General features: G+C 46.0%; 3 protein-coding genes across 4 annotated transcripts in view; 1 reads left to right on the forward strand and 2 right to left on the reverse strand.

The window, feature by feature from the left end:
• The window catches only part of mfn1b (mitofusin 1b), an 18417-nt gene extending 6275 nt beyond the window's left edge, over positions 1-12142 (reverse strand). The window contains exons 1-6 of one of the 2 annotated variants that reach the window (XM_031574216.2): positions 11948-12142; positions 10594-10719; positions 9864-9999; positions 9348-9510; positions 7388-7512; positions 6772-6880 (exon numbers count right to left, since the gene is read on the reverse strand). In XM_031574216.2, the coding sequence (XP_031430076.1) occupies positions 6772-6880; positions 7388-7512; positions 9348-9510; positions 9864-9999; positions 10594-10714 (654 nt within the window). In that variant the 5' untranslated portion in view covers positions 10715-10719; positions 11948-12142. Of the gene's footprint in view, positions 1-6771; positions 6881-7387; positions 7513-9347; positions 9511-9863; positions 10000-10593; positions 10720-11670; positions 11898-11947 lie in introns of those variants that run through there. The other variant, XM_031574215.2, reaches the window with a different exon arrangement.
• A 102-nt stretch (positions 12143-12244) lies between these two features.
• senp5 (SUMO specific peptidase 5) lies at positions 12245-18064 on the forward strand. Its single transcript, XM_031574217.2, has 10 exons — positions 12245-12773; positions 13075-14426; positions 14690-14795; positions 14938-15082; positions 15389-15436; positions 15838-15915; positions 16101-16238; positions 16621-16704; positions 16853-16903; positions 17112-18064. Exons 2-10 carry the CDS (start codon positions 13295-13297, stop codon positions 17220-17222), a joined length of 1893 nt encoding a protein of 630 aa, XP_031430077.1. The 5' UTR covers positions 12245-12773; positions 13075-13294; the 3' UTR covers positions 17223-18064.
• Positions 18065-21593: 3529 nt separating this feature from the next.
• s1pr1 (sphingosine-1-phosphate receptor 1) lies at positions 21594-25769 on the reverse strand. The gene is made up of 2 exons (XM_031574230.2): positions 25380-25769; positions 21594-24504 (listed from the first exon to the last, which is right to left on the reverse strand). The coding sequence occupies exon 2, from the start codon at positions 24294-24296 to the stop codon at positions 23181-23183; it is 1116 nt and encodes a 371-aa protein (XP_031430090.1). The 5' UTR covers positions 24297-24504; positions 25380-25769; the 3' UTR covers positions 21594-23180.
• Positions 25770-26377: the final 608 nt, after the last annotated feature.

A 26377-nucleotide genomic window follows, 5' to 3' on the forward strand; every position in this document is an offset into this window, starting at 1 on the left:
AAACAGGCTATAAAAAAAATATGTCTTTGCTGTTTATCCTCTTGGTCTTGCAATCAAAATATTCACAAAAATCTTACCTTTTCATTGAAGTAAAACTATTGAAAGAAAAAAAAAAACTGTTGACATTAAATAAATATTTTTCCCCAAAACACAATTGCCACAATTATTGGCACCCCTTAATTTAACGTTTTGTGCAGCCTCCCTTTGCCAAGATAACAGCTCTGAGTCTTCTCCTATAATGCGTGATGAGGTTGGTGAACACATGGCACGGGATCTGAAACCATTCCTACATGCAGTAACTCTACAAACGTTGACTTCAGAATCTGAAGGATCTGGAGACTCGGCTTCAGCTCATCCCACAGATTTTCTATGGGGTTTAGGTCCAGGGACTGTGATGGCCATGGCAAAACCTTTATTCTGCGGTTGGTGAACCATTTTTGTGTTGATTTTGAGGTGTGCTTCGGATCATTGACCTGCTGGAAGGTCCAACCACAGCCCATTTTAAGCTTACTGGAGGGGGCTGTTAGGTTTTCATTTAATATCTGCTGGTATCTAATGGAGTCCATGATACCATGTATCCTAACAAGATGTCCAGGGCCTTTGGAAGAAAAACAGCCCCACAACATCAAAGATCCGCCATCATACTTCACATTGGGTATGGGGGTCTTTTCTGTATGGCTATCTTTCTGTCTACGCCAAACCCACCTTTGATGTTTGTTGCCAAAAAGCTTTATTTTGGTCTCATCTGACCATATAACTCGGTCCCATTGAAAGTCTGACTTACATTTGGCAAACTGTAGGCGCTTTAGTTTGTTGTTGATTGACAGCAGAGGCTTTTTTCTGGCAACCCTCCAAAACAACTTGTGGTGATGGAGGTGGTGTCTGATGGTAGTTCTGGAGACTTTCTGACCCCAAGACTCAATTTACCTCTGCAATTCTCCAGCTGTGATCCTTGGAGAATCTTTTGCCAGTCGAACCATCCTCCTCACGGTGCGTGGGGTCAATTTACAGATAGGTCCTCTTCCAGGCTGATTCCTTACATCTCCTGTCGCTTTGAACTTCTTAACTATTGCCCTGATTGTGGAAATGAGTATTTTCAACTCTTAAGATATTTTCTTATATCCTTTTCCGGATTTCTGCAGCTCAACAACTTTTTGTCGCACTTCGACACTGTAATCTTTTGTCTTTCCCATCTTGATGAATGACTAAGGGTATTTGACCTGTGTCACCTCATATTTATACCCGAGTGAAACAGGAAGTCATGGTTGACCACTAAAGAGTTCCTAATCAAACAGGTGAACTTAAAAATGTAAAACATGACTGGTAATATACTTCAGTTATATTTTAATTATAAGATTTTCTAGGGGTGCCAATAATTGTGGCACCCATGTTTTGGAGAAAAATATTTTATTTAAATGTCAAAAAAATATATATCTTTCAAAAACTTTACTTCAATCAAAAGGTAAGATTTTTGTGAATATTTTGAGTAAAAGACCGAGAGAATAAACAGCAAAGACATATTTTTTCATAGCCTGTTTTGGTCACATTCACTAAGGGTGCCAATAATTGTGGAGGGCACTGTACACACACAGCACCCTTCATGTGAACTGACATGTAACTGTACACCTACACAAAAGCATCCTATTCCAGTTTTAATCTCTACCCAACACATAGTTAAAAACAAAGGCCATAGATACAATAGAAACAATAGAAGCCCAGCAAATATTCTATCTATACCCCAGCATATTCCTCCTTCCTGTGAGCCACTATATCCAGAAAATATTTTAATGGCAATACTAAATATTAGGTCACTATCAGGGAAAACATTTCTCATTAATGATCTTATATGTGAACGTAAATATGTGAACGACTGTATGTTTTTAACAGAAACATGGCTAAACAAAAATGGGTCTGCAGCTCTTATTGAAGCGTCCCCTGCCAATTATAGCTTTTCAGTCCATTAGAAATGGTAAAAAAGGGGGCGGGACAGCCACCATAACCACTGATGCCCTGTGCTGCAGGAGCATCTCCTTCGATGATTTTGCCTCATTTGAATATCATGCCATAGTTCTAAAGTGCCAGCCTCCTGTTCTGACAGTTACTGTGTATAGGCCACCCAAGCAATGTCCCACTTTTCTAACAGACTTTTCAGAACTACTCTCCATTATCCACACAAACTACGATAAGATTATTATCACTGGTGGTGATTTTAACATACATGTTGATAATGGGAACGACTCAAAGGCCCGGGATTTTACGAATCTCTTGAATTCCATGGACTTTACACAACACATCACTGAACCCACTCACAACCGTGGCCACACCCTTGATCTAGTTATTACAAAGGGTCTATCTGTGACCTTGCTCTTTCTGACCACTTTTGTATTTTCTTTACAGCACTGGTACCTAAAGTTAAAAATAGTGCTGAATGTTTTATTAAGAAACGCTATCTTAACTCTGCAGCAGCTGAGAATTTCAAAGTAATGATGAACATAACTAGTACAAAAACCCCAGATGCGGGGCCATCATGTGTTAATGATCTAGTAACTACTCTAAATACAAAATTAAGGACAGCACTTGACTCTGTAGCACCATTAAAACAAAAAAAGGTTTTAGCCAAACAAAAAGCTCCATGGAGAAATGAGGAAATGATTAAACTTAAGAGATCCTGCAGAAGGTCTGAGCGTACATGGAGAAAGACCAAGCTACAGGTCCACCTTGATATCTTTAAGGATCAACTTTCAGTCTTTAATAAAGCAATAAGAAATGCTAGGAAGGATAATTTCTGTAATTTGATATCTACAAATTCTAACAATTCCAGGGTCCTCTTTTCAACAATAGACAGCCTTATAAATCCTGCACCTAAAGTAGATGATAGTCTCTTTTCCACCTCCAAATGTGAGGAATTTGCAGCATTCTTCGGGGATAAGATAACGAACATTAGGAAGAATATTGCTCAAGAAATTTAAAATGTCTTGTTTTCTGATCCCCTTCCACCATGCTGTAACAGTATGAGCTTTTTTGCACTGGCTGATATAGAAATGCTGAGCAAAGTAGTGTCACAACTGAAGCCGTCTACATGCCCTCTTGATCCCATTCCCACCTAATTTTTTAAGACCATCTTTGACTGTGTCTAAGGACATTCTAGCCATTATTAACTGTTCCCTGCTTACAGGTATTTTCCCATCAGAACTTAAAACTGCCCTGGTGACACCCCTCCTGAAGAAAAGCAATTTAGACTCTTCAGTTCTAAACAATTTTAGACCCATCTCCAACCTTCCCTTTCTTAGCAAAATCCTGGAGAAAATTGTCTTTAAACAGTTAAATAGTTTCCTAAATGCTAACTGTGCATTTGACACTTTCCAATCTGGTTTTCGTTCCAATCAACACATCAACAATCAACACAGCACAGAAACGGCATTAGTCAAGGTTGTAAATTATCTCAGGATTAATGACTCCAAAAAACTATCTGTCTTGGCCCTTCTGGATCTGAGCGCAGCCTTTGATACTGTTGATCACGATATCCTTATTGATAGACTTGAAAATTGGGTTGGCTTCACTGGTCCGGTCCTAAACTGGTTTAGGACCTATCTAACTGGCCGGGAATACTTTGTCGCCCTCGGAGACCACAGCTCAAAAAACATTTGTATGACCTGTGGGGTCCCTCAAGGATCCATTTTAGGGCCCTTACTTTTCAGTCTATACATGCTAGCCCTTGGTAGTGTAATTAGGAGGCACAACATCGACTATCATAGCTATGCAACTACAGCTCTATTGATTGTTTGGTAAATTGCATTTCTGATATAAATGTATGGATGTCACAAAACTTTCTCCAGCTCAACCAAAATAAAACAGAGGTATTAGTCATTGGTGAAAAAAACGAAAGAGAGAAACTATCTGCACACTTAAAAACACCAGCACTTAACACCAAGCCAGAAACCTAGGCGTCATATTTGACTCAGATCTCAATTTTGAAACCCATATCAAAAATATAATTAAAACCTCTTTTTATCACTTAAGAAACATTGCTAAGGTGCAACAGTTTCTCGCTCAGGCTGACACTGAAAGACTGATGCACACGTTTATCACGAGCAGGCTAGACTACTAACTCGCTTTTGTCTGGTCTACCAAAAAAAGCCATTAGTCAACTACAAACAATACAGAATGAAGCAGCGCGAGTCCTCACTAAAACAAGATGGAGAGCACACATCACACCAGTATTAAAATCACTGCACTGGCTACCTGTTAGCTTTATAATAGATTTCAAGGTTCTCTTACTAGTCTATAAATCACTCCATAGTCATGCACCTGAATATATAACAGACATACTCTCAAGGTACACACCCAGTAGATCCCTGAGGTCCTCTGGCACTGAACTCCTAACAGTTCCAAAAGCCAGGACAAAGAGACATGGGGAAGCAGCTTTTAGTTTCTATGCCCCCAGCCTTTGGAACACTCTGCCAGAATACCTAAGAATGGCTGAAACGGTTGAAACCTTTAAACATGCGCTTAAGACATACAGTGGGGAAAATAAGTATTTGAACCCCTGCCGATTTCGCAAGTTTGGCCACTTGCAAAGAAATGTGTGATCTATAATTGTAAAAGTAGGTGTATTTTAACAGTGAGAAACAGAATATCAACAAAAAAATCCAGAAAACTGCATTTTATAACATTTATGACTTAATTTGCATTTTGCATTTGATGCAAAAAATAAGTATTTGAACCCCTAGCAAAACATGACTTAGTACTTGGTGGAATAACCCTTGTTGGCAAGCACAGACGTCAGACTTTTCTTGTAGTTGGTCACCAGGTTTACACACATCTCAGGAGGGATTTTGGTCCACTCCTCTTTGCAGATCCTCTCCAAATCCTTAAGGTTGCATTTTCAATGGGAGGGAATGAGGGAATGAGGATCAAGCCCAATATTCCACGTTATATGGCCCCATCCATAGTCCCCTCGATGCAGTGGAGTCGTCCTGTACCCTTGGCAGAGAAACAGCCCCAAAGCATAATGTTTCCACCTCCATGCTTGACGGTGGGGATGGTGTCATATTCAGCATTCTTCCCCCTCCAAACGCGACAAGTCGAGTTGATGCCAAAGAGCTTGATTTTGGTCTCATCTGACCACATCCTGTCTCCCAATCCTCCTTAGAATCATTCAAGTGTTCATTGGCAAACTTCAGACGGCCCTGTACATGTGCTTCCCTGAGCAGGGGGACCTTGCGAGTGCTGCAGTACTTCAAACCATTACGGCGTAGTGTGTTGCCAATGGTTTTCTTGGTGACTGTGGTCCCATCATTCACAAACTCTCCCTGTGTAGTTCTGGGGTTATTCTGCACCTTTCGGATGATCACCGATACCGCACGAGGGGATATCTTGCATGGAGCCCCAGACCTAGAGCGATTGACAGTTGTTTGACGTTGCTTCCATTTACGAATAATCGCACCAATAGTTGTCTGCTTCTCACCAAGCTGCTTGCCGATGGTTTTGTAACCCATTCCAGCCTTGTGCAGGTCTACAATCTTATCTCTGACGTCCTTGGTCAACTCTTTGGTCTTGCCCATGGTGGTGAGGTTGAAGGTGTGAAGTATGATTCTTTGGACAGGTTTCTTTTATACACGTCACCAGTTGAGATCAGGTGTACCTTGTTAGGCCTAATGAGAACTAATATGTGTGCTTCTTGGGCACATAACTGGTCATTGGGAGCCAGAATTCTTGCTGTTTGCTTGGGGGTTCAAATACTTATTTTTTGCATCAAATACAAATAAAGTCATAAATGTTATAAAATGCAATTTTCTGGATTTGTTTGTTGATATTCTATTTCTCACTGTTAAAATACACCTACCATTACAATTATAGATCACACATTTCTTTGCAAGTGGCCAAACTTGCGAAATCGGCAGGGGTTCAAATACTTATTTTCCCCACTGTACCTCTTTGATCTCGCTTATCACTCACTGTAAAATATATTCATTTGACATTTATGGAACATTTATTTATTTACTTATCTCTGTCTCTTTTCAAGTGTTTGTACCCTTATGCTTAGCTTAGCTATGGCTACCATGAATGATTGCCCTATTTTAGTGACTATACTAGGAATCTACTTCTCTGTAATGTGCTGTTTCACGTGGGAAGGTAGACACACAGAACTTTGTTGTGATTTACATCTATTCATTATCGATTACAAATAGTTTTTGTCTGAAGCTTATGAGAGCGTGGTGTTGTGTGGCTAGCTGTTTGGCAGGCTGTGAGGGGAAGAGTTGAGAGGCTAGCTGGTTGGCCGGCTGTGAGGGAACAAGCTGAGAGGCCAGAGATGACACACATGCTTCAGCAGATATAAACAGAGAAGGCCTGTGACACTGGACAGCACCCAGTCCCTTTCTGAGAGCAGAGAGCAACCACAGACACACACACACACACACACGCACGCACATAAACAGAAAGCCCTCGTCCCTCTCCAACCAAGTACACACCACCCCCTGATACACACACGCACACACTAACACCTCCCCCAAATACTTCCCACATTCCTGACCCTGCACAGCTCATGTGATGCAGTTTTCCAAACAAATGGCACAGCTCAGCTTGAAGGCTGCCGAGGCGTCCCGACATACCAGGCCTGTGTGTTTATGTGCAGTCCTACTGTATAACCAGGCCTGTGTGTTTATGTGCAGTCCTACTGTAGAACCGGGCCTGTGTGTTTATGTGCAGTCCTACAGAACCTGGCCTGTAGGTTTACACTCACACTCACTCTCTCACACACACACTCACCGTGTTCATGAGTGTGGACTCAGAGTTGGCCACCAGCACAAACACGTCGGCATCCAGGCAAAACTTGTCGATCCAGCTGTCCAGCTGGGTGGTGACGTCAGTCCCAGGGCTGGAGAGAGAGACAGACACACACACACACACACACACACACACACACACACACACACACACACACACACACACACACACACACACACACACACACACACACACACACACACACACACACACACACACACACACACACCTTACTAACACGGGATTTACAAAAAGGTAAGTATACTCAACCATACAGACAGTGTGTCATGTTGATAACAGAACTCATGTCCATCCCTGACCAAAGATGGACAGTTCACTTCACTTGGTCCCCGGGCGCTGCAAAGCTGCCCACTGCTCCTGGGGGGTCCTTGAGGAAGGACGGTCCAGGATGGGAAAAAGCAGAAAATAAATTCACCGCGACCTCAGGCCTACCTGCGTGTATGTGTGTGTGTGTGTCCTGTGTGGCCTCCATATATGCACGTGTGTGTTCCAGTGTGTCGTGTGTGCCATTAAAAACCTGACAAAGGTCTTAATTATTATATCAGGCAGGTGTGTGAGTGTGTGTCTGTGTACATACCTGTCCACCAACACCAGGTCGTCCCTCAGGAGCGCACACTTGGTTTTGGGCCAGAAGACACGCACCAGGCAGCCGGCGTCTAGACTCTCATCCATGTGCAGTGCGTGGGCCAGCTGGTTCACCGTCTGAAGGGGGAACAGGAAACGCTGCATTCAGGATGGTACATAGCTATCAGTGGGTAAGCATTCAGCAGGATGGTACCTAGCCATCGGTGGGTTAGCATTAAGCAGGATGGTACCTAGCCATCGGTGGGTTAGCATTAAGCAGGATGGTACCTAGCCATCGGTGGGTTAGCATTAAGCAGGATGGTACCTAGCCATCGGTGGGTTAGCATTCAGCAGGACGGTACCTAGCCAGCAGTGGGTTAGCATTCAGCAGGATGGTAGCTTGCTACACTCCTCTGTCTCCTAGTGCAGGGGTTCCCAACCTTTTCTACTCCGAGGCCCATCTTTTCGTATTAGTAACAAGTCGGGGCCCAACAGACACCCCGCCTATTTTAGCTAATCTATATTCCATTCTTATTAATAAGCGATTGTTATGTCAGCACCTGCTACAGGTGGGGGCCTAGAAATTAATACAAGAAAATCTTCCTCTACATATTGCAATCAAAATTGTATTGTGCACCAGTAAACAACATAAAACTGCACAGAGCATTTTCAGTCAAAAGGGATTTATTATCCAAAAGAGATTTGAAACAAAGGAACATAATTGCAGTAGACCAAGGCCTATTTGTGCACAGCAAACAAGCAAGGAAATAAAACCAGAATAGACCCAAAAGATAGCATGCACTCAAAACAAGTGATGAAACATGCAAACAAGACCACTCAGCTAGGCCTAATTAAAATAAGTGATGCTTCAGACATGCAAACAAAAAGGTTCAAATAGGTCAATATAATGATTCAAATAATTGAAATAATGATTTCTGGATCAATCTGTGGCTGCAATCTATTATCAACATAAATAGAACCGAGCATTCCTGGGCAGTAGTTCGAGTTGGTAGCTCTCCACAAAAAAGCATGTCCCCTTGTAGAATACCACTCCAATGATAACGCACAAAAAACAGCACTAATGCAGCTTTACTGACGTCCGTCGACTCGTCTAACTTGTTTTAAAAGGAACGGGCTACCTTTCATCCTTTCCAGGACCTGGTTCTGTATGTGAGTGCTGGATGTCGCGTCTCCAAATGTCGATTCAGATTTGAAGGTTTGAGCGCCTCATTACAGCTTTAAAACGCACTCGACACACTACGCCCTGGGCTCAACGTCGTCACCTCCATTCACAAAACCAAATCTAATATAATCAGGGTTGTATTTACGCTGAATTTGAGTAGTTTTCGGTAGTGACATTACCAGTGATGTCATTCTTTCGCTTAAGAAACTTCTCAATTCTTCCGCTAATATCGCCACAGACTAAACCTTAACCGAGCGCCTCAACTTGAAGACACTGTAAAGTTCGAACAAGATAGGATATTATTTTCATGATCTGTCTGTTATGCCTATTTATATATTTTATATTGTGTTTAAAACATCCAATTTCAATCATAAATTGTATTAATATTGTTCTCAACTAAAAATCCGTTCTTTGTGGAAAATTCGTGGAAAAACAAAAAAAAACCTGAAACATTTCCGCGGCCCATTGAATGGTGCTCCGCGGCCCACTCCTCTGTCTCCTAGTGCACACTCCTCTGGCCCTCTCTCCAACACAGTCAGCACATGGATGTGTTTGTTTGCTACACCGGGTGCTTAGGGTGGTGATGTGCTGCGAACTTGAGCCCTCGGCATGAAAAACATCCTCATCTGTTTAATTATTTACATACACCAGGGTGTGCAGAGAAACGTCTGAAGTGTTTACAGCTATGATGACCACCTACAATGCACTGATTCCAGGCACACGTAGGAATTCAGAAAACTTTATGATCACACACTGAAGCTCTGGAATGTGTTTGTGTGTGTGTGTGTACCTTGATGCTCTGCTCCTCCTCTGAGCCCTCTGTCTTGAGGTACGCCTTGTCACCGTCAGTTCCCTCCACGCTGAGGAAGCAGTTGGTGGTGTGGCCGATGCCACTGGGCAGCACACGGTCCCTCAGCATGGCATTAATCACAGTGCTCTTACCATTACTTGTCCTGGGGGGTGAATACAACGCACGCTCAAACATGTCCCTTTACCACTCCATCAAAATAAGTCCTGAAAAGATGCTACAGATAAGTGTGTGTGTATATAGATAGATAGATAGATAGATAGATAGATAGATAGATAGAGACTGTGACTGACTGTGAGAACAGACGTTTTGCAAAAACTGTTTAGTTGCGCTTTGGCCTTTTAACCACACGACAACAGCGTTTTCTGGGCCTGGAAACGCAGAGCTTTGAAAAAGGGTTTCAGAGTGGAGACTTCTGAAAACACAACCCTTACGTCGTCGTGTAGGTGTGTGTGTGTGTGTGTGTGTGAGAGGCACATGTGCACAGGTGTGCCATACCTGCCGAAGAAGGCCACCTTCATGTGTCTGCGGGCCAGCACCTCCTTGATGATGCCCAGTTTGCTGGTGTACGCCTGGATCTCCTCCAGCTGGTCTCGGCTCGAGATCTGCTCCAAAGCCCCATTCTTACACGTGTCTGAGCACACAACACACACAGTACAGCCAAACTTATTACCAAGGTCTATCACAACACACACAGACAGACACACACACAGTACAGCCGGTCATTCCTAGGGTCTATCACAACACACACACACACACACACACACACGTAGCCAAAAGTCTAACCACCACCATCCCCAGTTACCCACACAACAGAGGCAACGTCTATACAAGAGTTAACAACACCCACACACCGAGACAACAACGACGAGAGATAACACACATATACACGGAGTCAACAACATCGAGAGATAACAACACACACACACCCTGAGACAACATCAACGAGAGATAACAACACATACACACATGGGTCATAAAACACACACACCTAAGTTGGATTCCTGACCACAACCCAAAACAAAGCGAGGACTTGAAAGGAAACCAGGCCAGCAAATAAGTAAAGGTCTGCTGTGCATGTTCTGGCATTCTACCTGTAGCTGTGAACTCCCACACTCTTCCACTCATTCTACCTGTGGCAGCAACGTTCCCACGTACACTGCTAAACTTCCACACACACGGCTAATCTTCCACACATACGGCTAAACTTCCGCACTCTCCCACTCACCTTCCACAAACTCAGAGGTCTCCTGGACGTAGGACAGCAGCTGCTCAAAGATATCGCTGATCCTCTTCTTAGCGAGCACAAAGTGCTTAAGTGGAGAAAAGTCTCCCTGGTCCAAACTCATCTTTCCTGAGGAGCACAAACTATATGCATTACCACACAGACATGGCACAAAAACCCTAGGCTTTAGCACACAGACATGGCACACATACCCGAGGTATTACCACACAGACATTGCAACAGTGTGTGCAGCACAGCATTTTAATGGTTCATTGGTGTGAGCAACACATAGTAATAATAGAAACTCATGTCAGTACAACGCATTCCATTTCAACAACAAAAGAAACACACAGTTGAATCAGCAGCTCTTATTATAATTACTTTAAACGGAATATTATCAATTATTAATTGCAGATTATGCAATGGATTAGACTGCTTTAGTTTTAGCCCAGTGTTCTTAATAAACTGGTAACTGAGTGCATGTGGACACTACTAGAAAATACTGTTCTGTGTAAATTCAACACTACTTGTTCAACTGGGATAACTCGTTTTTACAGGTTTCTTCTTATGTTACATGGCGAAGTTTACGGGTGGCAGCATATAGGACGTTCAACTGAACCTTTGACCGGTCACGACATCAACACGAAACCGAAAATGAAGAAAGTGATTGACGTTACCGATTCATTCACCGATAGTAGCATTTTAAAGTGAAAATCATATTTAATTGCACATGAAATAGAAAGCATGTGTAAAACATGTATCTAACGCTAACAGTTCCCTACGTCGTTTTGCCTTTCACCGCCAAACACGCTGTTATACAAACGTGCTTACTGCAGATTATGAAACGGATTCCTCGACATGCTAATGATGGCAGTTTTCTATCCTAGCCTCGAGAAAACGACATAGTAAAGTAACCCGTAATTTTTACAGTATTAGAAACGCTTCTTATCTCTGCTATTGTACGGTCATACGACCGTTTGCTTGCCAACTGTGGTCACGGAGCAACGAGTTAACGAGAGTGAGCAAAACAAGCAAATAACGTTAGGCTAACATAGCGAGTGTCAGATAACGTTGATTTACCTGGCAAGCCAATATCAACAAATCGTGTCACTTCTGACATACCTTCCCGAACTTCTATCATAACAACACGATTTACAGTTATAGCCTTATCATGGCTACACATTCATTTCCAATAGCTAACTCGTTAAACTGAGAAAATAGCAAGCCTGCCGATAGCACAGTGGCATTAGCTAACGTTAGCTATACTGGCTTCTGAGACCGCTGTGGATACCTATCCATAGCTAGTTACTGTGGTGACGTTGAAACAGCTGACTAGATGGAATTAAACATATATTACCACGATGTCTTTCAGTGTCTCCTTTCACGCAACGTTAACATTCCACAAACAGAATTAGTAAGCTATCCTCAGGCGGACATCTTGACGTTAAGGATAGCTAGTTTCCAAACAGTTCATGTCCTTGTCAGCGTGCTATCACCGCCAATAGCTCAGCCAAGCGGTCAACGTGAGTCACGAGTCGTTCAGTTCACATGGCAGGCAAATTAATGTTTGGCTAAGGGGTCTCGTTTTTAGTTATCACTTAATTTATTTATTACTTTGCCACAAAGAAACAAATACATTTCTCTTATCCAAACCTCATACCATACACACCTTGGACATCAAGTTCTTATTAAGATGAAAGTTAAGGTAGTCATTAACTAACCATCATTAACCTAGTGCATATTTGTTCTTAGGAAGCTACATCAGCTGTTTGCCGTTCATCTGATATGGCATTACAAATATATATAGAACATAAAAATGGACGTCCACGTTTATTGCTATACGCATATATATACGCAGTATATATATACACGCATGCACGTATGTAACAGGCAATGGTGTACTATAAATGATGTGTACCACAACAGCAGAGCTGATTTTCTCTTATCGTGACCACTAGAGGGCAAAAAAGACTGATTTTTAAATGTCCCACATGACGCAAACAAAGAGCGACAACATAGCTAGATCGTTCCACCACAACACTTGAGAATCGTGGCGACTGTCCATAGATTGATAATACTAAAACGATGGAAACATAACGTTACTTGAAATCTGTTGCTTGTTTCTGAATATGTCTTTGCCCGACTGAAGCACTGAATTGGAATCGTATTTGCAAGCGCGCAAGGTAAAGACCGATTCATCATTGTTTGATTACAAACTGTCTTCCTTCGCGGATGACCTAAGGCTTTAGCTGAACATCTAACTTCATTGAGTTATGTTGCGTGGTTTTCATGTTTTCATGCTTTGCTCGTATTTTAAAATATAGCGCCAGAATTTGTAGACGACAGGATTATCGTGTAATGTGTCAGCCGCTTCTGCTGTGATGGCTTGTGTGTAGCAATTTGCCCTCAAACTTGATTGTTGATGCTAGCTTCGATGCTAAATGTGCTACGCCTTACACTGTTGCTTCTGTCCACTACCCCCAGTCTTATGGAAATCCCCTAGATCCCTGCTGTTTGAAAAGAAATGCTGCCCCATCACATTGCCGAATTCCTCCGATGAGCTCTCACATTAGTTCTGTGAAAGTATTCAGTGTGTACTTCTGCATCACCTTCCCCTGTGTACACTGAGACTATAAGCGGATCCTCCCTGGAGTGGTCAGAACCGGACCCACTGCTGTGCTGAGAGACGGGTTCTGTGCTGTTGATGCGGTGCATGTTCAGCCAGCAGCACCGGGGACCAAGCAGGAAAGGCAGCGCTGAGAACCACAGGAGAACCCGGAGCATTGTGAACCACAGGAGAACCCGGGGGATTGAGAACCACAGGAGAACCCGGAGCATTGAGAACCGGCGAGGCGCCCGGAAGGCCAAGCACGTGTCACGTGTCTCCACCCTCAGAGGCAAGCATCTCCGTGCCGACGTCCTCACCTACCTGTCCAGCTTCGGCCCTGAGACCCGCGGGCTGATCCGCCAGGTCCATGCAGGCACCCTGCTGAAGCAGTCCAGCCCATGCCCGCAGAACCCCCTCAGGAATGGGCCGCCGGCTGAGATGAGAGTCCCCGAACACAGCAGCCCCGACCCGGATGCGTCCCCACCGGCCCCAGCGCCGGCCCAGACCCCTGAGAATGGCCGCTCCAGGAGGAGACGGATGCCCAAGACCTGCGAATGTTGCGGGAATAACAGCAAGCTTGCGGGGGTTGGGAGGGGACTCGCCACTGACAAGATGGCCAGCCACTCCCACCTGGGGGCCAAGAGGAGGGGCCGCAGGAAGAAGGAGGAGTCTGTTTCCAAGGTGACGACACAGACCGAGATGACGGTGGACATGCAGGAGGCGGGGCTGGGGCCTGAGGAGGAGGAGGAGGAGGAGGAGGGGGAAGGGGAGGGGCGGGGACAAGACCAAGGTCAAGCTGAAAGTTGTGTTGAAGCCCCCCATCAGGAGGTCACTGCTGCTGAGATGGAGCAGACAACAGCCACTGAGGCAGACGAGTCGGACCAGCAGGCAGCCAATCAGGCCCCAGCCCTGCCTCCTAACCAGTCACATGACCAGACTGTTGGCGAGTCTGGGGCCTCAGACCCTGCTCTTCCTGGCATGGTGAATGGAACAGTGGCCAGCTCAGGGGTGGAGGCGCCGTTGCCCAGTGATGGGGAGATGGAGGTAGAGCCGCCCCTGCACCCGCCCTCTCCCCAGGCCCAGCTGAACCACTGTGTGACCCCCCTGTGGGATCACCACTACTGTAAGATACCGCTGGATCTCCTCCCCACCACAGCAACTCCCCCGCACACACACACACTCACACCACCCCCAGACAACCATGAAGGAGTCGTAGACATCATCCACGGTAAGAAAGTGTGTGTGTGTGTGTTTGTTTATGTGAGTGGTGGTAAGATTGTGTGTGTGTGTGTGAGTGGTGGTAAGATTGTGTGTTTGTTTGTGTGTGTGTGTGTGTGTGTGTGTGTGTGTGTGTGTGTGTGTGTGTGTGTGTGTGTGTGTGTGAGTGGTGGTAAGATTGTTTGTGTGAGTGGTGTTAAGATTGTGTGTGAGTGTGTGTGGAGAGTAGATGCTGTACTAGTGTGTGATTCCCCTCTCCTCTGCGAGCTGTAGAATACCTAGAGGACTTCTATGGGAAGTACGGAAGCTTCATTCCTCTGTGTGAAGCTGAGATTCAGAATTATTTAACCAAGAAGTACAACACTGACCTCAGCGACAGGCAAGTGCACCTGCTAAACACAATCCCTCGGTTCCTGCTCTTCACTGTCAATGTTCTCGTTGAATGTAATTAGTTATGTAATTAGTTTGGCTATGGTTATGAATCCATGCAGATGAACTTTCTCTCCCTGTCCGACCCGTAGGAAGATGATCAACTCAGAAGTGGCGAAGTACAAGGCTGGCCTGGCCACCGCGTCCATGCTCCACTTCAGAGTGAGCCACAACAAGCACATTCTCACCCTGGAGGACCTGTCCACGCTCGACGACCAGAACTGGGTCAATGACCAGGTGCTCCGCCGCCGAGCTCTGCCAATAAGCCATACGGCTGTATGAAGCCAAACACACTGGCCGCCTACATGCAGACAGAATGGCTGAAGGTTTTTAATTCCTCATGCAGTAACTCTGTCTGTCTGTCTCTGTCTGTCTCCGGGGCTGTCTGTCTCTCTCTCTGGGGCTGTCTGTCTCTCTCTCTGGGGCTGTCTGTCTCTTTCTCTGGGGCTGTCTGTCTCTTTCTCTGGGGCTGTCTGTCTCTCTCTCGGGCTGTCTGTCTCTCTCTCTGGGGCTGTCTTTGTCTGTCTCTGGGGCTGTTTGCAGGTGATAAACATGTACGGGGAGCTGATCATGGAGGCAGCCAGTCACAAGGTGAGATTCCCCAGGGAGTGGGGGAGCGGTGCTGGGAATCCTGGAAGTGTGAGTGGACTGTGGGGTTCTGGGAGTGCGAGTGGACTGTGAGGTTCTGGGAGTGTGAGTGGACTGTGAGGTTCAGGGAGTGTGAGTGGACTGAGGTTCTGGGAGTGTGAGTGGACTGAGGTTCCGGGAGTGTGAGTGGACTGTGGAGTTCTGGGAGTTTGTGGTTCTGGGATTGTTAGTGGAACCTCCGGGGTTTTGGGAGTGTGGGGTGAATGCCAGTCTGCTGTGATGGTTTCCCAGAATGCCTGTGTGACCGCTGTAATGAGGTCATAGGGAGGTTTGGGGGATGCTGCCACACTCTATGGTTATATCCACTGTGTGCTGACTGCGCAGTCTGGTTGTGTGTGTTGCAGGTTCACTTCTTCAACAGTTTCTTCTACAGACAGCTGGTGGCAAAAGGCTATGAAGGAGTGAAGAGATGGACCAAAAAGGTAGAGTGGCCAGTGTGGCTCTCAACACATCACAATCACCCCCCCCCCCCCCCCCTCTCCACTCTCCCGTACAGGACTCCTGCTTACCCTGGCAAACCTAGAATATCATTAAACCTGAAATTTAGGAAACAAATGCTCTGGAAATGTCCTGGAAATGATGAATAAACGTGTCTCTCCCATCTCAGGTGGATCTCTTCTCAAAGAGGCTGCTGCTGGTTCCTCTCCACCTCGAGGTCCATTGGTCTCTGGTCATGGTGGACGTCACCAGTAAAAGCATTCACTTCTACGACTCCCAAGGCATCATGTTCAAGTACGCCGTGGACGTGAGTGCCTCACCCAGCTTCTGCTCTTCTCTTTGTTTGTGTGTGTGTGTGTGTGCGCGTGCGTGCGTGCATCAAGTACGCTGTGGACGTGAGTGCTTCACCCCCTCTGATGTCTCCAAGTCAACACACTTTTATTTCTTTAGCACATTTTAAAACTACCGGAGTTGAACCAAAGTGCTTACCAGTCGAGGTGAATCAATTGACAAAATTGAAGAAGCAAAGAAAAATCAATTGAAAAGACTAAAAACATCAGCCTTAGGTAGCGTGCTGTCAGGGGTTTACACATTCAAACACACAGTAGAGGCTCTGGATTGTGTGTGTGTGTGTGTGTGGGTGTGTGTTTCTGTGTGTCTGTCAGTGAAGATGTCTGTCTCTTTCCCAGAACCTCTTGAGATATCTTGTGGCAGAAGCCAAGGAGAAGAAGCAGGTGGGGTTTCAGAAGGGCTGGAAGATGAGTATCAGCAAGGTGAGTTCATATGACACACACTCCTGAGGAGCTCACACACCAGCAGGGCTTTAGTAGATATATCTGTATGTATATGCCGCCTATGAGGTTCATCTGGTGTAATGTGGTTTAAAGTGCTCTTTCTCTCCCTGTGCTTGTCTGGATAAAGTGTATTCCCCAACAGAAGAATGACAGTGATTGTGGAGTCTTTGTGTTGGAGGTGAGATGAGCTTCAGACCATTTAAAGTTTTTAATGACATCAGTCCTAATCATGTCCTACTCACACAGACAGGAGGGGAATACTGGAATATGTTGACATCATTCTTCTCTCCCTCTTCTCTTCCCCACTCCCCTCCCTCCCTTTCTCTCCTTCCCCCTCTCTCTCTCTCTCTCTCTCTCTCTCTCTCTCTCTCTCTCTCTCTCTCCAGTACTGTAAGTGCCTGGCACAGAAGCAGCCTCTGCAGTTCTCTCAGGAGGACATGCCTAACTCCCGTAAGCGCATCTACCAGGAGTTGTGCGAGGGCAAACTCAAAGACTGATCCTCTACCAGGAGCTGTGCAAGGGCAAATTCAAAGACTGATCCTCTACCAGGCCCTGCCAAGGGGCAACTCAAAGACTGATCTTTGTTCACAGAGACGGACCATCGTTAACGGAGACTGATTTTTTTTAACAGTGACCTACCAGAGACTCATCACTGCTAGTGGGTCTCCTGCCCCCTGCTGGAGGCTTATGAGTTCTCAACAAGGAGTTACCAGAGAATGAGGAGCATTAACACATCTCTTAAAGATTGACCACCATTACCGGATCTCTTAGAGACTGCTCAACGTTACCGTTACTGTTAATGGATCTCTTAGGGACTGCTCAACGTTACCGTTACCGCTAATGGATCTCTTAGGGACTGCTCAACCTTACCGTTTACCGTTAATGGATCTCTTATGGACTACTGACCGTTAATGGATCTCTTCGGGACCGCTGACCGTTAATGGATCTCTTAGGGACCGCTGAGCGATGACCATGACAGGCTGTGTGAAGGCGAACTTGAAGGCCTGCTCATTGGGCTCAGAGTTCACTCTGGACCTCAGACTGGTCTGCTTGAAGAGGAGGACTAAAGAAAGAATAGAAAGACGACATTAAAAACAAACAGGTGTTTTACTGTCCCGTCTATTGAAGCCAGTCGGAGACCCTCCTCCTCCTCACCATTCCTCTCTTCCTCACTATAGCTTCTCTGCCACTGAAAAATTCACACCATCCACTGCACCACAGCAACCTCCTACTCCTCTCTCTCTCTCCCCCCTCCTCTCTCTCCCTCCTTCTCTCTCCTTCTCTCTCTCCCCTCCCCCCTCCTCTTCCACTCCCTCCTTCTCTCTTTCTCTCCCCCCTCCTTTTTCTCTTTCTCCCTCCTTCTCTCCCTCTCTTTCTCTCTACATCCCCCCTCCTCTTCCTCTCTCTCTCTCTCTCTCTGTGTCTCTGTTGTGGCTGACATGACTGTTCTGCTGTTCTGTTCTGTTCTAATCGAATTACTGCCAGAATGTTGCTCATCCTCCATTAGTTTAATCTGGGTTTGCACTGCTAGCGCCCCTTTCTAAGCTTTATAAACCCATCATGAGCTCTTTATAAGCCCTTTATAAACCCGTTATGAGCTCTTTATAAGCCCTCTATAAACCCTCCCTTGCCAGGCTGTTCCTGATGTCTGAGGACATGGCAACAGGCACTGCATGAGACTTGAAGGTTCCGTTCTTTCCTCGCTTTGGTCATTGCTATGGTTACATGTTTCAAACTGCCTCTGAGGTTTTTCATGAATGTACAGTCACTGGAGTGCTTTTAAACAGGAAATGCCTGAGTGCTTTTAAACAGGAGTGCTTTTGAGCAGCAACCGGAGGAGAGTGATCTCCTGCAAGGTGTTCTCCTGGTGAACACAGAGACCCAGTCAGCTGATCTGGCTGTAGATCCTCATCTCTCGGTTCTGCAGCAGACGCACTCTAAGTGCATCCTTAGTGGGAGAGGAGCTGTGAGAGGACCTGTGACTGATGACTGAGGACCAGTGATGAGCTGCTGGTTCGCTGGTCTGGATTCTTTAACACACATCATTGACCATCGGCCTCCGCTGTTTCTGTTTGTATCACTGTTTCACTTTTCCTATAGGGTGTGTGTGTGAATGTGTGTGTTTGGGTGTGTCTAAGTATATTTGTAATAGTGTATTTGTGTGCGTGTGTGTGTGCGTGCGTGCGTGCGTGCGAGTGTGCATGCATGCGTATGTGTGTGTCTGTAAGAGAGAATACTGTGTGGTTGTTTTTTGTTCCCCATGAGTGTTTGTGTGTTGCCCAGCGGGGGGCGCTGGATATTCCCATATGAACACACTTGTAATGACTGAATGAGTGGATGACAGGTGTGTGTGTGTGTGTGTGTGTGTGTGTGTGTGTGTGTGTGTGTGTGTGTGTGTGTGTGTGTGTGTGTGTGTGTGTGTGTGTGTGTGTGTGTGTGTGTGTGTGTGTGTGTGTGTGTGTGTGTGTGTGTGTGAGAGAGAGAGAGAGTGTGAGCTGTTTGTGATAGTTTTTTGTGCTGCAAAGGTAGCGGTTGTTCGACCGCCCTCTTCCCCGTGCTGAGTGTTCTCTTACCCCAGACTCTGCTGTAACCCCTGCATGGTACAGACGTGTGTGCGTGTGCGTGTGCGTGTGTGTGCGTGCGCGCATGCATGCATGGTACAGACATGGCCATGGTTCTGAGGTCACCCGGCAGTGACTCCCCTCCCCAGCTGTGGTCTGCTGGCCAGCTCAGTCCATGCTGTGAGATCCTCAAAAAACCTGTTGGACACTGTAGATGTGAAGATACTTTTATTTGTGACATTAAAACCAGATCCCTAACAACTGTGTGTGCAAATGTGTTCATTTCAATTTTATTTATATCGCGCCAAAACACAAAAATTGTCTCAAGGCATTTTACATAGCCCAGTGCCTGAAACTGATCAGATTGTGAACAGTTATAAATGTTATACAGTGAACAGTTATATGTGTATAAATGCCGTTTGTGTGTGTGTGCGCGTGCATAGATGTGATGTGACGTGACAATGTAAAGGCTTATGAGAAGTAGTTTTGTCAACTTTGAATGCAGATAGTTCTATTTCTCATCTTTTGGGCTTATACAATTTCTCCACTAAATGGCGGTGTTTCAATCTTTTCCAACTGCTGTGCAACGGGAATAATGTGAAGTAGCAGTTGGGTGTTTACATTTTAACTGACACGTTCTTTATTTTGAAACATGTTGCTAATTAGGCTCCTGTGGAAGACGGAAGGTCGCCTGTAAGTATCTCTGTGACTTAAACAGGGACCGGCGCAAGTCTGAACTGTTAGTTATCTTAAGACCATCTTTTGTGTCGTTAAAGACCTGCTAGTCAAGCTCGTGCTGCCCAGATATTTGTGAACAACTTCCATAGCTCCTCCTGGCTGCTCCATTCTGTAAACGGACAGCATTTATATAGCGCTTTTCTACTCATAGAGCACTCAAAGCGCTTTACACATGAATGGCTCATACATCTACCCATTCACACACCGATGGCGGAGGCTAGGCCTACTATCTAAGGTGCCGACCTGCGCCATGGAAGCAGTGGGGGGATAGCAGCAATAAGTACATTTACATATACATTTAGCAGACGCTTTTATCCAAAGCGACTTACATATGTGTGACTTACAATGTATACACATTTTACATTTTACATTTACACTGATGGCACACTGCACATCAGGAGCAATTAGGGGTTCAGTGTCTTGCTCAAGGACGCTTCGACAGGGAATCGAACTAGCAACCTTCTGATTACTAAACGACTTCTCTACCACTCTACCACTGTTCCAAAACTAGCAAGCTAACTACCTTAAACACCATCAACAGACCAGTTGGCACGGATATAAGCTTGCCAACACACTAACTGGTGTCTTTTGGCAGTGTAGCTGGCAATGTCATGCTGTGAAAGCTGTACATAGTGGGAAAGACACAGGTATCTGTCTTTCACATGACCATATGCTGAATGAATTTGAGGATGGTACCAAAACTACTTGCCTATAAAACCATACCTCAAAAAGTGTCAAATTGTTGCATAGTGTTGCTTTAAGTGCCTTGCTCAAGGACACTTCACCACTTGGTGAGGAGGAGTCGGGTTAAACTAGCAACCTTCTGATTGCTGAAGGAGTCCTCTACCTCCTGAACCACTATCGCCCCCTGATCTCTACTGATCTCTATGGTCCTCCATCACCCATGTGAACTCTACTGATCACTATGGTCCTCCATCACCCATGTGAACTCTACTGATCACTATGGTCCTCCATCACCCATGTGAACTCTACTGATCTCTATGGTTCTACGCCACCCATCTGAACTCTACTGATCTCTATGGTCCTCCATCACCCATGTGAACTCTACTGATCTCTATGGTCCTACGCCACCCACCTGAACTCTACTGATCTCTACAGTCAGTTTGAGCTCTCCAGTATGATTGACACACACACACACACACACACACACACCTATTCCTAAGGTCTAAGGTGAGGCAGGAGGCACTAATATATCAGTATAATATATCCGTAATGCTGCCTTGAGCGTGTCAGATAGAGACTGCGCTGCTGTTGGTGTTACTGCTGTAGTGGTCCTCACCTTGACAGGCAGGAATCAGGCATCAGGACCCCTTAGTGGTGGTGAAGTTCCCCACAGCGGGACATTCATGTGGGGGGTGGGTCCTACACACACTGAGTCTGTGTGTTATTGTGTTTAACTGAACACGCCTGGAGAACACCTACCATGATGCAAACACTCAGGGATTTAATTAGACCCAAAGATTCAACCCATTTTAAAATTATGAGATATTTTACCCATTTAATTACAAGAAAGGAACACAACACAAAACACTCTGATAAACTAAAACATTTACTGACATATTTTATTGCAAATATTTATTAACTGCTACACACAACACAAATGTTACAAAATCCAATGTGCAAATAGGAAGTAGGCTTGGCAGACAGCTGAGCCTCTGATATTGGAGATGCCCCAAAGGTTTAGCCCTTGGCTGACACGGACCGCTAGACCTTCACAAACTGGACTGACGCACACACACACACAAACAAACACAAACTTCTGTTCAACTACATCTGCTGAAGCGCAAGTGCTACCAGTCGTGTCCTTCGCGTCTATCTACTACTCTTAACTGCTCTCCTGTAGTGCTGGGGTTCTCCCGGGTTCTGTAGTGCTGAGAGCCAGGCAGGCCAGGGTTCTCCAGCAGAACCCTACACATCTCCACAGGTCCTCCCCATGCCCACATCTGAAGTTCTCCTGTTTTTCTCTGTCTGCATACAGTACTTGGGGAAGCTTGGCCAACTACACTCCTGGCCTGCCCATCGCGTGTTAAGTGCCAGTATTGAAGAAGAGACAGGAGGAGGGCACTGAGCCATCGGGCCTGAACACAGAGCAGAACCCTAACCCGGGTTTCACCAGGTCAGCTGTAAATGAAGAGTCCATTTTAGTGGCATTTCTATTAGAGTTCATCCAATGAGAGGGGAGAGGCAGACAAAATACATTCTTATTGAGGGGTGAGAAGTAGTAGGGGCTCAAACAAGACAAGGGGACTGCTCTCCGGCCCCTGGCACTGACCCCTGACCTTCCTGTCCTCCACAGGAATTGTGCTGTGAGCAGGTTGATGAGACTGATTAACCAATCACAGAGCTCAGGTGAAGTGCTTCCCTGTGAGCCGTAAGTGTTGCCTTATTATGTCTGAGGACGGTTAAATGGCAGTCCTCCAGGAAGGGGGAGGGTTTCCCATAAGGCCAAGCAGGAGGGCCAGGTCTCTCATCTCTGTTTGTTCCAGTTAAGCCCCTCCCTCCTGGCTGCCAGTGATGGAGTGGGGGCCCAGAAACTGATGTCTCCTTGGTTGTTTTGTCTGCGAGACCAATCGCTGTAGGCCAAATACTTAGTCTTTGTTTGCTTAGGAGCCGTAGACATGAAAAGAAAGTACAGTTTTGCCGTTTTTGATGGCTGTCATGGAATCATTTTGTTAAGTTACCTTGCAACCCCTAGAGCAACATAAGACCATGGGTTTTACATTTGCGACAGTGATGATCTATTGTTTTGCGTGTGAGACAGTAATGATCGCTTGTTTTGTGTGTGAGACAGTGATGATCTCTTGTTTTGTAGCAGCGTCTCTCTCTCTCTCAGCAAAAGGAAACATAGGCGTTACTGAGCCTGTCAGGGAATCAGTCTCTATCTGGGTTGTGCTATGTCTATATACGTACGCCTATACGTCTACACCAGCCGTGATGCCTTTATACACTATAAAACACATTTACAGATAAACACATTCACAACGCACTCACACTCTCTCACACACACACTCACACATACACACACTCACTCAGAGAATTATGTACATCCTTCGCATAAGTACACTCTTAGAAACACACAGGTACATTCACTAGAAGAGGACATGTACACAGGCTGTGGCAGGGGTTGTGTGTGTTCTACGAGGAGGAGGTGATGTTGCCCGAGGACACGATGGTTTCGCGGGGCGAGTACTCCGGCTCCTCCTTGTGGGGGTGTGAGGAGTTGTCGGATTTGCTGCGGCTGAACTCTGCGCCGATGATGGGCCGGGGGTACTTGCTGGCACCGCCCTGCAGGCAGGTGCAGGCGCTGCAGAGCAGCATGCGCAGGAAGGCACGGCGCATCTCGTTGCTGGTCAGCGTGTAAATGAGCGGGTTCATGGCGGAGTTGAGCACGGCCAGCGCCAAGAACCACTCTGCCTTGTAGAGGATAGGGCAGGCGCCGGTCTCGCACGCCACGTCCAGCAGCAGCAGGATGAATAGCGGTGCCCAGCAGGCAATGAAGCAGCTCAGCACGATGATCACCGTCTTCAGCAGCGCCAGGGACTTTTCCGAGCTCTTGCCCGCCCCGCCGCGCCCATTGGACACCTTGCGGAAGACGAGCTTGCGGCTGCGCGTGCGCACCAGCGCGTAAATGCGCGCGTACAGCACCACGATGGCCATGAGAATGACGCTGAAGACAGTGGTGCAGAACAGGAGGTAGGTCTTGTGGTAGAGTGGGAGCACCGTGGAGCAGCTGCGCATGCTGTCGATGCAGTTCCAGCCAATGACGGGCAGGCCGCCCAGCACAGCCGCGATCATCCACACGGTGCTGATCAGCATGAAGACGCGCCACGTGCTCCCGCTGTTGTGCAGCTTCATCTTCAGCATGGTCAGGTGACGCTCGATGGCGATGGCTAGGAGACTGAAGATGGACGCGGCCAACGCCACAAACATGCTGCCCTCGCGGAAGAACCACTGTGTGGGCGACAGCCTGTAGGTGTTGGCCCCCGACAGCAGGATGTTGGCAGTGTACACCACCCCTGCCAGCAGGTCCGACAGGGCCAGGTTCCCGATGAAGTAGTACATGGGCTTGTGGAACTTCTTGGTTCTCCAGATGGTGAGGAGCACCAGAACATTCTCCAGGATGATGAAGCAGCACACGATGATGAAGATGACGGAGTCCGCCTTGAGTCCCGAGTCCTGCTCAACTTTGCGGAGCTTCCCTGTGTAGTTATAGTGCCTGGCGATCAGGTCTGAGTACATGGAGTCGGCCATGGTCCTGTGGTGAGCGGAGGAGGCGGGGATCCCGGGTGGTGCAGTACACCACTAAGTCCGATAGGGGGCACTGCTGGAATGAGCCAACGTTTGAGAGGTTGCGTTTCGTTTTTGAGCGATGGTCATTTGCTAGGTGTTTTAAGTCAAGAAAAAATCCATATTTTGAGGGAATGCTCTGCTTAAGCTCGTGGACCACATCATGAAGTGTCTGAAAAGAGTCAAAAGAGATGGTTAGATCGTACAGTGATACTGACAAAGAAATAGGCCTAAAGTTCAATTTCATTTTTCTTAACTCCCTATAAGGTTTCCCTAGAAAACTTCACGATAAGAGAATAAAACTTTCCGTAACAGTAATCCATCTTTGGAGTCAGAAGTGTAGTTTGAGTCTGAGCCAAGCGGCCAGAGTAGCCTACTGTCTTCATCAAACCGGAGCTCGCTTGCAAACGACTTCAGAAGAGCATCGCTGCCAAAAGTACTTATTGGTACTTCGTGTTGACGATAATGTCATGTTACAAACGGCGCGTCTCGTTTCCCTGTCCTCTGAAAACTATCGGAATCTTTCAACAGTCGAGTCGCTTCCCTGTCCTCTGAAAACTATCGGAATCTTTCAACAGTCGAGTCGCTTCCCTGAAAATGTATTTAAAAAATAGTTGCGTGTGGCTCCATCGTCTGATTAGTTAACGGTCCTGCGGAACTTTCAAGTTACAGATGAAATGTCAGGTGCGAACGAGCAACCAGTAAAACCAAAAAAAAAAGAGTCAAGTCTACAAAAGAGAACAATCCATCCAAATACAATACAAATATGTCAATATGACCACAGAATAAACAGAACACAATACAGAAATACAGGGCACAGTGCAACCACTGTGGGAAAAAAAACTTTGTTTTGTATTACATATGTATTATTATCTTGCTTTGATTTATGAAGGTAAGATATTTTAGATCATAACCTACAATTACTTGGCTAATTAGCATGCAAGAGTGGTCACATTGACATCAAATCGTTAAAAGCGAAGTCCCTGAAGTTCTTAAACTTTTTTCTATCATATAGCCTAATATGTGTTGTGTCATCGTGTATCTTACCTTTCAATCTCAACTGAAATGAGAGAAATTAATAATCCATCCTAACGGGGCATCAGAAGAGGCGTGTAGTCCGTCTGTGTCTCTCCGCTGTAAATGCGCTCTGGTCTCAAGTGGGCGAAAACAGCCCGCCTGCCCCCCCAACCCCCTTACAAAAAAGAAAATTTCGGTGCGGCCCCCAGCTCACCCCTCCCCCTTCCCTTTCATCGCAGCCTCATTACTCTTCGCATCTCTGCCTGCATGCCGAGCGAGCGAGCGCGCGTGGTCCACATGAGCGATCTGCTGAGTGAATTTAACAATGCAGCCACAAATCAAGGAATTCCGCGTCCTCTTTGGACCCGAGTGGTCAACACATCCTCATTCTTTTCCTTCGTGTGCTGCATCTCAGTCTGAAAACAGGAAAATAGCCAAGTCATTATGTCACTTTTACTGACTGCAGATATTTATTGTGACTTAGGGGACTTATTTAACCATTTATCATCTGGATGCAATAGGTCAAATGGCCCACAAAACCCACCTATTTGGTACGATGACCCCCCCCCCCCGCCCTTCACACACACACACACACACACACATAGACACATACAGACACACACACACACACACACCCATAACATTGCAGGTAGAGTGTCTTTGAACTGTGACTTCTGGATGAAGGTGCCCCAAGTTCACCCAAACAGACATGAAATTCCGGACGGTTGTGAGGACTGGAATACTATAATAATCTATGCTGGTTCAATAACTCAATTACTGTCGTTGATCTTTCTATTGTGCGTCTTATCATTGTTATTGCAGTGATGAAGATTAGGATAGTTAGATTACTGGATTATGGGTAATTATTGTCATTACTATTATGACCATTGATTCTTTAATCTCAGATTCCTTTGTTTATAGTCCTCTGGGAATGCACCAGCTGTGTGTGTGTGTGTGTAGACCCATGCCCCTTACACCGTGCTGCGTGTGTGTGTGTGTGTGTGTGTGTGTGTGTGTAGACCCATGCC

This window comes from Clupea harengus, chromosome 10 (assembly GCF_900700415.2).
Source record: "Clupea harengus chromosome 10, Ch_v2.0.2, whole genome shotgun sequence".
NCBI classification, from domain to species: domain Eukaryota; kingdom Metazoa; phylum Chordata; class Actinopteri; order Clupeiformes; family Clupeidae; genus Clupea; species Clupea harengus.